Source organism: Heptranchias perlo, chromosome 22, assembly GCF_035084215.1.
Source record: "Heptranchias perlo isolate sHepPer1 chromosome 22, sHepPer1.hap1, whole genome shotgun sequence".
Classification (NCBI taxonomy): Eukaryota; Metazoa; Chordata; class Chondrichthyes; order Hexanchiformes; family Hexanchidae; genus Heptranchias; species Heptranchias perlo.
The window spans coordinates 43,884,934-43,900,232 of NC_090346.1; the positions used below are offsets into that span (position 1 = coordinate 43,884,934).

Here is a 15,299-nt window from a genome sequence, read left to right on the forward strand (position 1 = left end):
TTAATCTCCTAGAGGCAGTTAATAAAGTCACTGCTCAATACCAACTAACATTCCCTAACTTAAAGTACCCAGTGCTGTCAGATTCCTGTCCTCTGGTAAAGTTGACAGAAGCAGCAGGAACAAAATAGTACATTTCCAGTTTTTCAAAACATTCAGATGTCACTGCCACCCATTAGGAATTAGAAACACGACAGCAAAGCCAATAAATAAACATCACTGAATATGCTGTGGGTATTTGAAGTGATTTTTCAGCACTAACTGTAAACAGAATGCAAGGACCTGCTGTCACAGTTGCTGCAGTATGCTGCACACAGTACTGTCTGCCATAAGTGTTTGTCGTCAACAGACATCATTTTATCAGCACCCCTCATCATTTGTTTAATGGGGTAGAAATTGCTCGGAGCGGCGAACCAACACTGCTCACCGCTCCATAGATTTATACGAACCCACTAACTTACCGCGGTCTTTTCATCGGCCATTTTTTTTTATTCGTTCGTTGGATGTGGGCGTCACAGGCAAGGCCAGGATTTATTGCCCATCCATAATTGCCCTTGAGAAGGTGGTGGTAAGCCGCCTTCTTGAACCGCTGCAGTCCGTGTGGTGAAGGTTCTCCCACAGTGCTGTTTGGTAGGGAGTTCCAGGATTTTGACTCAGCGACAATAAAGGAACGGCGATATATTTCCAAGCCGGGATGGTGTGTGACTTGGAGGGGAAGGTGCAGGTGGTGTTGTTCCCACGTGCCTGCTGCCCTTGTCCTTCTAGGTGGTAGAAGTCGTGGGTTTGGGAGGTGCGGTCGAAGAAGCCTTGGCGAGTTGCTGCAGTACATCCTGTGGATGGTACACATTGCAGCCATGGTGCGCCGGTGGTGAAGGAAGTGAATAATAATAGGAAGCGGAGAAGAGCCCGGCATCAGTTCAAGCGAAGCCAGGACCTTGGGATAAGCAAGAGGAGTGATCTCGCCCCTTGACCAATCAGGTCGCAGCATTTTTGACAGCTGCGTTCACTGCCTTTGCTGGCTTGAATTGTTAAACCAGGAAGTGAAAGATACAACATTAAAATCAATGTAAAAACAGTGATAGTCAGCGAAAGAAAGAGTGGGTAAGAAATACTTGAATTAAATGAGAGACAGAAGGGAAAGGTAAAACATTTTTAAAATTAAAAAAAAAAAAATTTTCACGACCAAAATCTATTAAAATAAGGAGTAATGAAACTCCACATTTTTAAAAGTTAATTTTTAGCAGTTTGGCAGTTTGGCAATCATTAAGACTTACTGCACTGTTTAAACTTAGTTTAGACCTATATTTTTAAGCGTACCTGTTTTGCGGCGTAATTAGTTACTTTCCAGCTGGGCAGATAAGCAAGTTTGCACTTTTTCAATGATTTCTCTGATTGCAGCATATGATATACCTTTAATTCAAAGTTGACATATCGCCAGCAAACCAGTAGGAGCAAGTTCCAGATTTCTGCATTTCATTGCGCATGTGCAAAAGTCGGAACTTGCTCTGCCATTTCACCACTAACAACGGAGAGCGTGGTTGAGCTCTCTGTTACTTCGCAATCGATTTCTGCCCCAATATGTTGTAACCTAAGGCTTCTAGTGGCTCTCTTATATATGCAGTATGTGTGGCCAGGATTGGCGTTTTTCCCATGAGGGAACCCACAACAACTGAGACTCATCCTTCGAGTCGAAAGGAGACTCTTATAGATAACTATGCACCATATAAACTAGCAAGAACTAGTTTGAGAAAGATCAATGTCGAGCATTCACTTCACATAGAAGAAACCGATGCTGGCATGAGTGATGACCTTGTGTAGAGCTGAAAGTTTTGTGTCTGCAGGTTACACTTTAGTAGTACATGTCGAATATTGATGCTTTTGTGTGTGGGTGTAGTGAAAGCTGTACTACTGAGTATTTAGTATATAGTTCTGTATGTTATAAATATCCGATTTGAAAGCTGCCGTCTGAAATATCTTTCAGATGCTGGCTTACCTGTGCTTTCCAGCATTTTTTGTTCTTTTTAGATTTCCAGATTTCAATTTTTTTCTTTTTTGTTTATTCGTTTACGGGATGTGGGCATCGCTGGCGAGGCCGGCATTTATTGCCCATCCCTAATTGCCCTTGAGAAGGTGGTGGTGAGCTGCCTTCTTGAACCGCTGCAGTCCATGTAGTTAAGGTTCTCCCATAGTGCTGTTCGGAAGGGAGTTCCAGGATTTTGACCCAGCGACGATGAAGGAATGGCGATATATTTCCAAGTCGGGATGGTGTGTGACTTGGAGGGGAACGTGCAGGTGGTGTTGTTCCCATGTACCTGCTGCTCTTGTCCTTCTAGGTGGTAGAGGTCACGGGTTTGGGAGGTGCTGTCGAAGGAGCCTTGGCGAGTTGCTGCAGTGCATCCTGTGGATGGTACGCACTGCTAATCTCTTCATTGGTGTCTGTACTGCTGAAGTATTCCCACCACATTTTAAATAAGCTGAAGTAGGGAGACTAGAGTTGGCTGCTCGAGCTACAGGCACTTGCACCATTGGGCGTCATGTAACAAATAACAGCAATCTGAACAATCGTGTATTTCACTGGAATTTACAATATAGAAAAAAAATACAGTAAGAAATAAGCTGACCGCCTCAATTTAGTCACCACTTAAGAGAATGGGAGAACACATTTGTGATAGTGAAATTACACCCACCAGTGTTGAAATCATGAGTATTAATCTGGTATTGCTCAATCCATAAGGAGCAGTGCAATACATTGATCGAAACTTCTCGCAAAGTGCTTAATCCCTGTCGATGTGCTGACTGAATCTCTTAATTACACTTAGTCGAGGAAACAGTCAACCTCAAGATCTCAATCATTTTTGCCAAGTATGGAGCTGGTCTTGGATCAGATTCACAGACTGAAGAAGCAAGTTGAAGAGCCTCTGAGTCAATCTTTCAATCAATGTCGAGAATGCAGTAATTTCAAATTGAGCTGACTGTTTTCGATAATTGAATGTGAACGCACTCATTTCTTGAATATTATCAGACTGTTAAGTCAGCTGCTAATTCAGCTGCTTCCTGATGTCAAAATATTGATAAATTGATCTGTTGTTTTATTAAAGAAAGAAGCTTCCATTGTATAGTTTAAATAAACACTTACCTTAACAAGCCAGTAATTGCTTTTATGGAGACATGCTCATTTTTATGTTGCTGTGTTTACTTGTTCAGCGCACTGCACAATGATGATACGTCTATAAATTAAATGAGTGATAGGCATCTATAAAGCAGAGTATGGTTTCTTGGTAAAATCTTCTCTCCCTGTTAGCAGACCAGATTTGAGAAATCTTAAAACAATGCCAGAGAATTTGTGACAATTAATGTATACAGTTAATTTATGTCGACCATTGGATTGAATGTTTTTTCCTTTTTTAAAATATTTTGCTGAGAGGATAGTTGACTTGCAGTTTGTTGGCTATACTTAAGTTGTTGCCTTTGGCACTATTTCCACAAAAGTAGGGCAGATTGCCTGGTATTCTCTTCACAAAGCCTCTTGTTAGATATATAATCCTTGAAATTCCTCCATTGTAGAGGTTTATTAGGAGCATGATCTGAAATAGAAATTTGGGGAAGAGCCCAGTTTTGCAGAACTTCTACCACTTTTTACATCTGTAAAACATAATTTTGTCAGAAGTTGCATGTGCCCGCCTCTTTTCTGCAGACAGAGTATTTTTTTTTATTCGTTCACAGGATGTGGGCGTCGCTGGCAAGGCCGGCATTTATTGCCCATCCCTAATTGCCCTCGAGAAGGTGGTGGTGAGCCGCCTTCTTGAACCGCTGCAGTCCGTGTGGTGACGATTCTCCCACAGTGCTGTTAGGTTTATTCTTATTATGACTTTTCGTAGCGAGATTTTACAACTGAGTGGCTTGCTAGGCCATTTCAGAGGGCAATTAAGAATCAACCACATTGCTGTGGGTCTGGAGTCACATATAGGCCAGACCGGGTAAGGGTGGCAGGCTTCCTTCCCTAAAGGACATTAGTGAACCAGATGGGTTTTTACGACAATCCGGTAGTTTCATGGCCATCATTACTGATACTAGTATTTTAATTCCAGATTTTTATTTAATTGATGGGATGATGTTATCTGACCCAAATCTCATAATTCCACTTAACTTGCCCTGCATCAGAAGAAACACCTGCATACAATATCAGCGGGTCAAGGTAGAAGTTAAGAGTTTAACGTAGAAACTATATTTCTGTTGATACTTTTTCAATTAATTGGCCGATTTGCAGACTCTTCTTATCATCTGCAGCGAACTGCCTGGTAGCCAGCTCTATGGGGTTACCAGGGAAATTGGAGGTAACCATTTGTTATAGTTCAACATGGGTTTGCCCATGGGGATTTTCTTATATTCCATTTTCATGGAAGAGCAAGAGGAGGATTGCAGGAAAGTTCGATTGATAAAGCATCATAGGAGGAAGTTCAGTCCCCGTCAACAGTACTCAGGAGCAAATGTTATCAGACCCTGTTGTAAATCCAATGTGGTGTCACTCCTGGTTTGCTAAATGATAAGGGGAAAGAGAGGTCTGGTCATGGATGTAACGAGGCACGCACAGAAGCCTCTCCTAAACAGGACAGTTAAAATTCCAGCCAGGCAGGAGCCTAGCAATTTAAAAAAAATCAAACTACAGCTACTGGCCTCAGCTACTGGTAACTGCACTCTATTAAAAAAAACACAATGAGAAATTGATAAAAGGAGGAATCATTTTTTTAAAACTTTTTTTTAAACCACTTAATTTTTCTGATACTCTTAATGTAACGTGCAAATTTGTGCATATGTGTGCATTTAACAAAATCAGTTGCAATTTTGTGAAGTGTTGGGTAATTAAACATCTCTGTCCTCACTCAAAGTAATTGGATGAAATTAAATAAGATCACTGGTCTTAGTGAGCATCCTGAAATTATTTGTCCATTATTACTATTTCAAAAAATTGTCACAATAATGTAATATTTGTTTGTTTTCTCCCCAGGTTATTACCCTGGAAGGATGGGTGGACATCATGTATTATGTTATGGATGCACATTCTTTTTACAATTTTATATATTTTATATTGCTTATAATAGTAAGTATGTGATTTAAGAGCTTAAAAATCTATGGTTGCTTTAATAGTAAATATTTATATTTCATCCCTTTTCCAAAATCAGATTAGAACATGATTATGGACGATTTAGACGATTTTTATTGCATGTTAGTAAAAGTTAAAAAAGGTATTATTTAGTTATTTTTAGAGGACTGTTAGCGCACATATTAGTTGGAAGATGCATAAACTATTGTGGTGCAGTATAAAATAGGTTAGATTATGTACCTTCAGAAAATTATATCTTAAGGATGTAAGACGTCAAAGTTGAGCCATGCCATTCAGCCCATCTCTCCTGCATGTATGTCAAAAAACATCCAGAAATTGTTAAATGTTCTGCATTAAAACTCATTGGTTAATGAAACTAACAGCCGTTCGATCTCCACTGCAACAAGTATACAAATTATTTACGAGTCCATGCAACCAGCAGGGAGCCTCTCCCCCCGGAAGCACATATCATAATTTTAGGTGTACGTTGCCCACAATTATTCAAAAATGTATTTTAACGGTTAGAAAATTGTTAGCAGTGTGCGTACAAATTTCTGATTTGTGCTCACAGTGGACAAAACTCCCCTTCAGTAGTGCACACTAGTAAAATTGCCCCCATATTCCTCAACTTCCAATACTTTGGGTGAGTCTCCGAGGCACTAAGGACCAGTTCCACATGCCATGCATGGGTGGCGCTAAGCTAAGCTTGGTCCATATACCAGGAGCATGCAGAAATGTATTTGTATCATTCCCTATAACAATTCATAGGAGAGATGAACAGGAGTTCCAGCTAGTGTTAGGTGAATGGAGGAATTCATTTGCACTAATAACCTCATACAGGCTGAAATGTTAAATAAAAACCAGAGTAACACGATTTATGGAATTCCCAAGTCAGTAACCTGAAGAATCAGAAAAGTATAATGGAGAAAATAACTCATAAATCAGTTTGAAACCACTGTATATCATAACTCAGGTAAATACATTTATTTTGCTGAAAGCCAAAATGAGAACAACCAATACAATTAAAGTTACACATTTTGTGAATTGATGTACAAAGTACTTCCTCTATTCACTTAACAGTCAATGAGAGCAATTATCTCAGCTGCAAATTTAATTACATTGCCATTTTTAACTTCCAATAAAGAATTTGTTGAATGTGCTAAGTTAGAAAATATTATAAATTAATACTTGTTCAATTCAATTTCGCAAGGGTTAAACGTTGTATCATTAAAAAGATCTTATATTTATATATTAGCTGCAGGGGCCGAGACTGCCTTTTTACTGTGATGGCTGAAACTAATTATTATTACAGATATTTAATATGAAAATTCTTTTTTGAATTAGGGCTACCTTGTATTGTTCTTAGACCCTGCAACTACCTCAATCACAGCTCTGAAAACAGTAAATTTGAATCATTTGGCATAAGCTGGTGTAAAGTTATAAGTCCATGGGTTACTGGCTTTATATATATTTCAAAAATATAAGTATTAGGGTGGATTTTCCCCAGCAAGCGCTGTTGCTGGATCTCGATTTGAAATTGTGTGCAATCTTCCTGGTGGGCCCTCACTATAACGCAGTGGGTGGACATCAAGCACATGTAGAAGGTACACAATTGGTGGTAGGAGGCTCAGTGGATGAAAAGCGTGGCATGAAGTGCCAGAATAACTGAACTCTAAAAACGCTGAACGCCGCACATGGATGCCAGAAAACGTTCATAGACTGCATCAGAATGGGGCAAGGTAGACCACTCGTTGGCTATGCTTTCCACCAAGGAAAAGATGATGGTTCTGTGCATTCTGTTCCTCACAATCTATTCTTTTCTAAGGATCCTTAAATACTCCTGGTCCCATGCTTTTACAATCTTCCTCCCACATTAATCAATCCCCCAGCACAAGCATAGCCACTATAGAAACTCCTAAGCTTGCATGCAACCTCATCCATAGAATTTCCTGCTCTCTTACCTGCCCCATCTCACATGGGCTTGGTAACTGGCTCTGTTCACTTTGTAATTAGCTTCATCCCTGTTTAATTTCTTACTGGAAGGACGCTGAGCCCCAGTGCAGGATTTATATACCAAGGATCCTTCCTAACACTGCAATCTGCTGTTCTATCGGAAGGACAGTTGCACAATATTTTCTGGACCATGTGCTCGATGTCATGTACTTACTTCTGCACTTTGAAACTACTCCTCTCAGTTCCATCATATGATATTGCCCTTTTAATGTATTTGCAGGATCTTCTCAGAAATTCAGAATCATCCCCTCCTGGGACTCGCCACCAAGCAGCCCCTTTCCAAGCACCAGCACATCTAGTGCCCCATCATTGTGTATACTTTGTCCACTCACCAGCTCAGAAACATCCACTCAGAAAGTTTAGATATACAGCAAGAGGGCAGCAAAGAGCACTAGTGAACAGGAGCAAGATCAAATGGAAGGAGAGGAGCAGGAATCCCTGGCTGGAGAGTGAGATCACCTTCCTCCCCAGTTGGTATGGTTAGGCCCAGATTTCAAGAGAAGAATGCTTTTTGAAGATGTGAGATTATTGGGGTCATTGGAGGATTTCCAGCAAGTACAGTGGAGTCCAGTAGCTGCATGAGTCAAACGCTGAGGGTCAGCATGCAGAACCTGCAGGCAGCATTGGAAAGAGTGACTATTCCAGGGCCATCTGCAGTGCAGTCCCTCGCCAGTGAGGCCACAATGGCAGCTCAAATAGCTACCATTCAGGCCATGGACTCCACTCTCACCACATCATTGGGCATGATTACTGATGTGTTTGCCCGAATGAGGCATAAGATAGTGACAGGCTACCAAAATGTCATTGACATCACAAGGCCTGTGCAGCTGCAGATTAGAACTCATAGTGACATGGAGGTTCTAAATATGGCCTGGATGGAATGACCTTGGCTCTCTTTGGTAGCAGCAGTTCCTCACTACTGCTCTTCCCATCCTTCACCATGACTATCCAAGACCCAGGAGGCAGGCTGGGCCAGGCCATCCCCACTGCAGCAGAGAGTTCACATCTGTGATCCATGCTTGAAGAAATCGAGGGCCAGCGCCGTGTACTGGAGATACCACTCAGCCCCTCTGCCCCAGACTCTCAGCAGTGGGAGTTCACTTAGAAAACACACTAGAATAGGTAGACGCTCCTCAAACACCACCTGGAAGAAGTGGTTAAAAGGGGAGCATCATGGAGTGATGAGCATTAGACAGATACAGGCGCATATTTTTTCATTGTTATTTTATCACTGTTCTCTTTGGGCATTTTGAATGTAGGTGTGTCGAATGATAGTGTGGGAATAGGAGGAGGGTGCAAGTTTGACTGAGGTTTGTCTTTTTATTCAACATGGGATGGAACAGTTGTATGAGCGGGAGGAAGGAGGATTCCTGCCCTGTGGTAACCAGTTGGTGGTGGCTCTGATGGCCAGGAAAATTTCTTCAGCTGTCAAGGGAGCTCCTCAGACTCCAAATAAGCCACCTCGTAAAAGGTGGGAGGGTCCACAGTACTGAACACAGCCTAAGTTTAAAAAAATGTAACAGCACTCTGAAACAAGTACTGAAGCTGCAACACCATTTTGAACGCCTAAAGCTAAAGATCACGACCTTTCTTGACAATGCCAGCTTGTTAAGACAGCGTTGGCACCCTTTCACACTGATAGCACTTAAATGGCAGCACTGGAAGCAGTAGTGCCAGGTTTTTTGGGTGGCAATCTGCCCCTGAGCTGCACTCAGTTATTATAGTAAATCTGTGTGTAGAGGAATCAAACATTTATGTACATGTTATTTACATTGCTGTGCCCTGTTCAGACGCAATCAGGTGCCAAACCAAAAATTAAGAAGCAGTGTTATTCAGGCATAGAACGGAGGCATAGGATTAGCACCAATTTTCCTGTGTGTAGCGCCACAGGAACTATTTGGGCCAGGAAAATCCACCCTGTGTAGCCTTAACGTAGAGCACTTGTAGCGGGGAAGCACTCCCTATTTTAATTTCTTCCCCAGCTTATTGAGGAGGGAATTGTTTTGGGGACTGTAACCTGGATGTTAGACCAAAACCTCCTCCCACAAGCATTAGGGAATGCTAAGATGTGCTCACTTTGAGTTATATTGATTTAAAAGAAACATCATTTCAATATAATACTTCATACAGCATTTGCAATCAAAACAGAATACTGATGTGAGGTACCTCTGAGCTAGTTAGTCCTCTATGAGTGTGGTATGATGTCCATCTTTAATATTTTGGTTCCACAAAAAAAAAATGAGCTAATGAACACCATTAGCATGAAACCCCAAGATTGCCAGCATAGAGGTTAATAATTTTTGCTGTCTTTGCAAATTTAAAACTGATTTTGTATATTTATGTCTTTAAAAAATTTCTTTAGGTTGGTTCATTCTTCATGATTAACCTGTGTCTGGTTGTCATAGCAACTCAGTTTTCAGAAACAAAGCAACGTGAGAACCAGTTAATGCAGGAGCAGCGAGCCCGCTTTCTTTCAAATGATAGCACAATCGCCAGTTTCTCTGAGCCAGGAAGCTGCTATGAAGAGCTCATTAAGTACATTTGCCACCTCCTTAGGAAAGTGAAGCGTCGAATTTTGCGCCTTTACAACACCTGGCAGAATAAACGACGCAAGAAGGTCACCCCAAACAGCTCAAATGGACAGGAGAGGAAATGGCGGAATAAGGGACGTGTAAGGTCAATTCATCATTTAATTCACCACCATCACCACCATCATCACCATCATTATCATATCAGCAATGGTAATTCAAGGGCACAGCGGGGCAGTCCAGAACTTTATGATATGGAGATGAAATCATTGCGAGCTGGCAGTAAGCTCATGCTTCCTTCATCTGCACTAAATCATCAGAGTCCTTCTTCAGGTGCCGAGTCAGTTCACAGTATTTACCATGCCGACTGCCACTTTGAAGGCCCACAAATGACATGCATGTCTTCCACAGCAGCTAATGTTAAACTAATGGCTGGCCTTACACATCATGGGGGCATGAACTATCCAACAATAGTTCCATCTGTGACTAGTAGAAGCAGCTCCACACCAAAACCAAAAGGCAAGAGAAGCAGTAATACACCCATCACTATGGGCAAAGGGAACCCTAACATGAACTTGGCAGATTCCTATGGCAAACTGCACCAGTTTGTGGGAGAGCATGGTAAGAATTGTCACTTTTTTGCAGCAATTGTTCAGTAGTCACTTCAAAATGAATTCTGATGAGTTAAAAGCTTCATGAGTAAGCAACTGGTGTTTAAAACCCATTAAGCAGGATAAATGAGAAGGATAAGAATAATGCATACTTGCCACTGATTACCTGGCAGCAAACTCCTTGAGTTCAGATGTGATGAATTGCTGGAGCAAATCTCAAGTTGCTCACAGCAATTATAGATGAGACTACAGCTTTGAAAATATTTGATTATTTCTATTATTATTCATATCCAATAATTTATTACAGTATATAACATTGAATTTGGGTCAGTCCATCTTTTGTTGGGTGCAGATTTAGTTGCAGATACGCATGACCTTCACATAGTTGATAACACTTCACATAGTTGATATATGATAATGTCTAGACTGAAGGATTAATAATCAAAGCACTAATCATTATAATTTAATTAAGTGATGCTCAACAGTTTGTAACAATATGGTATAATCAATGCTTTCAAACTATTTTCAGGCTGCTCTCCACTAAAGTTCTCAGCCTTGTCTGCTCTACTAGCTATGGATACTGGTACCACTAAGTCTGACAACCATTTTCACCTTGATAATCTGTACAATTTAAGAAAATGAACAAAAAAATCATTCTATCTACAACACTAAATGTCCAGAAGTAGTGTTTGTGTATCGAAATGTTTTTATAATGCAAAATCATTGCATTTAGCAATTTGGATGTAGCTAATTCTTGACGCCACTGGTAAAATTCCCAATGTTTTTTTAGCCCAAGATTGTGAGACAAGCCTCATGCAGCTGGGGCTGAAAATATCACAACCCGTTTGTCCTGGAAAAACAAAAACAAAATGAACCAATGTGGGCCAGCTCACACCCTCCCCATGTTGGGGCATTATTTATTTATTTGTTGTGAAGCTGGGATTCAACTTATCGTCAATCTAGATGGAGAGCTGCTTTCAAAAACTGCTTCCAGTGCCTGTAACATGGAAACTCAGGTTAGGTAGAGTTAAATTGAATTAACTGATCCTGAAATAAACTATTTGTCAAAAATAAACTTCAGACCAAAAATGAAATGGACAGGAACAGTGCCAGCCTTGGCTGGAAATAATCATTGACCGGAAATAATCATTGACTGGGGCAAACATTGCTGGAGTGGAACCGAAGATCATTACATAGAATTACATAGAAATTACAACAGGAAATAAATTATTGGGTCCAACCAATCTGTGTTGGTCTTCATCCTCCACATGAGCAATAGTCCGAATCCCGTATGCCTGCCTTGACCCCATATACCTTCATTCCCCTTTCCTTCAACCACCTATCTAACATATTCTTAAGTGTTGACATGGTCTGTGCCTCAATCACTAACTCTGCTAGTGCATTCCACAGCTTCACAACCCTCTGCGTAAAAAAAAACGTTTCTCCTGCTCTCTGTCCTAAGTCTCTCACATTTAATCTTATATCTACATCCCCTTGTTCTTGACTGTTCAATTAATGGAAATACACTGTTTCTACCTACCTTGTCCTATCCCTTCAGAATTTTAAACATCCCTATCAAATCACTCCTTAACCTCCTCTGTTCTAACAGAAACAGCCCTTTGTGTGCAAAACTCTCCATAATGGAGACTGGAAGACATATAGAACTGCAATCATATATTGAACAGGGACTGCAGAAGTTTTTATTTTCATCAGAAGTACATCTTCATGTAGACAGTGTATTTGTCACAATCAAAATGCCAGATCTGAAAGCATCTCCCTGCAAACCCAGACATGACAGTTGTTCAAAAAATACAACTAAGTACATTTTCACAGAGAAAACTGGCCCAACAAAATATCCTTATTGTGAAAATAAACAGTTCTACAGTATCTTATCTCTCCTATTTTACCTCTCCCCACCCGAGTCTTGATGCTGATTGCATGGAACCTTGCAATAAGTGGGTGGGAGTCGGGATATTGGGTTCACAGGCAAGCACACCCGATTTCCCAAGCAGCGATTTCAGCAGTGAAAATTATCTCCGTTATTGGTTCATAGCAAACTGGTTGCTACTGACTTCAAAGCCTCTGGTCTAGAAACTATGATCACAAGGGGAAAACTACTTTAGAAACAGTAATAATTTTTCTTATGCCTGTTTTACATGGGCACTTTGAGGATCCTCCATCTACAAGAGAAATGTGTGGCTCAGCTTTAGCACAATGAAAGAGTATGTGCAACAGGCTAATGGTTGTGTACAATGCTTGGTGGTGCCTTCCAGAAAATATGAGGGTTCTCATCTTTGGAATGTGGCATGCCTGATCAGTCCCACAGGAAACATGTACAAAAGTGAGAAGCACATTTCCACCTGATACCAGCAAACAACAACCCCTTTTTCAGCCAGATGCAAAGAACTTGGATGATTGTATTAACTCGGGTGACATTCTCCCTTTATGTAGCTTGTGGCTGTCATTTTACTGGGCTACCGTCCTTTGATGCAACTCCTGCAGCAGGATCTCCAACTCTTCACGGTTAAGAGGAACAGTGCTGCCCACTCGCCTCTTCATGGTTAAGTGGAACAATGCTGCCCACTCGCCTCCGCTGTACCATTGTGACCAAATTCTCCATTTTTTAGTGCCACCACAACTTCATTTTTAAGGGCTAGCTCCCACTTTAATAGATTTTCCAAATGCCAGCCACTGTACTACAAGCCAACCTGTTGGGGCAAGCTTTTTTTGTGCCAAGCCTACTCAAATTAGAAGGAGGGACTCATATTGAAAGATTGGTCTAGGCATTCTCTCTGTGCTAGAAATACTTGGCAAGCCAGCACAGTGGGTCAGCTCAACTTCATTTTTCCCATTATCGGAAAATCAGAACTGTAATGTTTTCTAAGGCTCACCATACCTTTAGTATCTTTTTGGCAGAGGACTTCAAACAAACATGCCAAGATTTCACAGCTATTGGCATTTAGATTCATGTGAAGTTAATTGAAGTCCCCCTCTTTGTCTCCAGAAACTGCACTCAAATCTAAGATGACATTTTAAGAACAACCTCTCACACAATAGTCTTACAAGCAAATCTAATCAACAGGCTATTTTTACGAAGCATCATGGAGTTTTTACTTTAGAATTTACTTTTTTCCAATAAAAGAGTTTTCCAGTATTTTTATAGCATCTGTATGGGGGAACTACTAATGGTTTATGCATGTCTCCAACTTCTGTTTCAGTACAACTTTTGTGCATTGAATAAATTACCATCTTGCTTCAGGTTGTTGCTAAAAACGTAGGAAGCAATTTATACCACATTCCGAGCATCAAAAAGAACATACTGGACCAACATTTGGGACCTATTTTTAAACCAAGCCTAGTATAAAATTAATCCCGTGGTATTTTAACAGACTTAAAAATACACAGTTCAAGATTCATTTCTGACCAAGATTTGCAAGTATAGATTTAAAGAGAAAGAAAATGAAATGGAAAATTAAATAACAGTTGAAAAATGAATATTGGGGAAAAAAAGGCATAAGAAAATTTATGACCAGAGACTTGGCAACCATTTGCTAAGAACCAATAACCGAGAAATAATGTTAAACCTAGCTCCCCAAAGTAAACCTTTTTTGCAATAGTCAGCTCTGTTATTGCCCAGATTAGTAATCACAATTTATCTATGGAACCAATTAGTTGTCCTTTGAACATCCCACTGGAAGCAATTTAGGATGAATGCACAAATTGCAAAGTCGATCTTAAATAGGTTGATTGCTGCCTACGGGTGCCATTGCCTCTTGTGGATGAAATTAAAGCTCTATTCAAGCTATAGTGTCTTCTTGTGAAACATCGGTTAGGCTTTCACCGTGACTTAAGATTGCTGACTTTTTTTCACCGTCCCATCATACTGTTGTTTCTGGATTACCACCACAAGTTATGTAAATTTTAAAATCATACAATTTGGGAGAAAGAATTCCTCTGTACACTGTCTATTGAAATCGCAAACCTTTCCTTATGAACAGGTTTACAATTTAATCACGCTTAGTGCACAGGATAAACCTTCCCCGTTTATAGTGTCTACTTTTTAAAACTTTCTTTGGAATGGCTCTAAACACATATGCTGTGTACAATTGAAGAAAAGCTTTTTGTGAGATGCTAATCATGCATACAGAGAGAGAGACTGTAGTCTACATATGTTGAATGGTGGTGTGCATGCATTGAGGGACATTTGATCCATTTGCAGATGTATGCTGATATATATCATCATGGGCTAGGAATACAAGAACCTAAAATGGTCCAAATTTTGCCAAATTCAAGTCTGCAGCTGATAAACCTAATAAGGTCCATGTTCTCAATTTATTATGTGGCTCCACGGTTGGAAGGTGCAGTGTCAGCTTTGGTAAATTAAAACAATGGGGTATGATACCATTTTGCATTCTTTGCTGCTTTCACCTAACATGAGATAGTCTTTAGAAGAAGAGGATGTTATTTGGGTTTTCCATACCTACTTTTGGTTGTTACAAATTCCGCAGTGCAGTGCAGTGCATAGATATAATGATGTCAAAAAATGTTATATTGATGTTTGTCACTGTGGTTATTTTGTCTTTCCACTGAGAAGGATTTCCTTGATATTTCATCTATCTTCACTTCTCTTGAACTGAACCCAAATATATGAATAATTTTGAATATGAAATAGTTGTCTTCATATTTTTAATTCAGGAGATTTAATAATGAATCAAATATGGAAAAAAAATTCTTGAGAAGATTTGGATGACCATGATTTATATTGGTTTTATTACAGAGTTTGATTAATTTTGTGTTTCCATTTACTGTTGCTTTGCATTGCCATGCAAATAGGATCATATTTATGCTCAATCATGTTTGCTCCGTTAGTAATATGAATTGGAAATGTGGCTGCTCCATAACAATAACGGAATGGAAATAGGAATCTAATTCACAAGAACTAACACTGAGGTGTTTCATATGTGCTCATTAAATAAATTAATATCTTGTGCCACTAAACTGATGGTCTAAGTGAATAATAGGTGTATCTTTACACTGGTAAGTTACAAA

General features: G+C 40.0%; 1 protein-coding gene across 1 annotated transcript in view; it reads left to right on the forward strand.

The window, feature by feature from the left end:
- The window catches only part of cacna1ha (calcium channel, voltage-dependent, T type, alpha 1H subunit a), a 231,528-nt gene that overhangs the window by 74,976 nt on the left and 141,253 nt on the right, over positions 1 to 15,299 (forward strand). The window contains exons 6-7 of the mRNA XM_068003426.1: positions 5,003 to 5,095; positions 9,474 to 10,260. Coding sequence (XP_067859527.1) covers positions 5,003 to 5,095; positions 9,474 to 10,260 — 880 coding nt within the window. The remainder of the gene's footprint in view (positions 1 to 5,002; positions 5,096 to 9,473; positions 10,261 to 15,299) is intronic.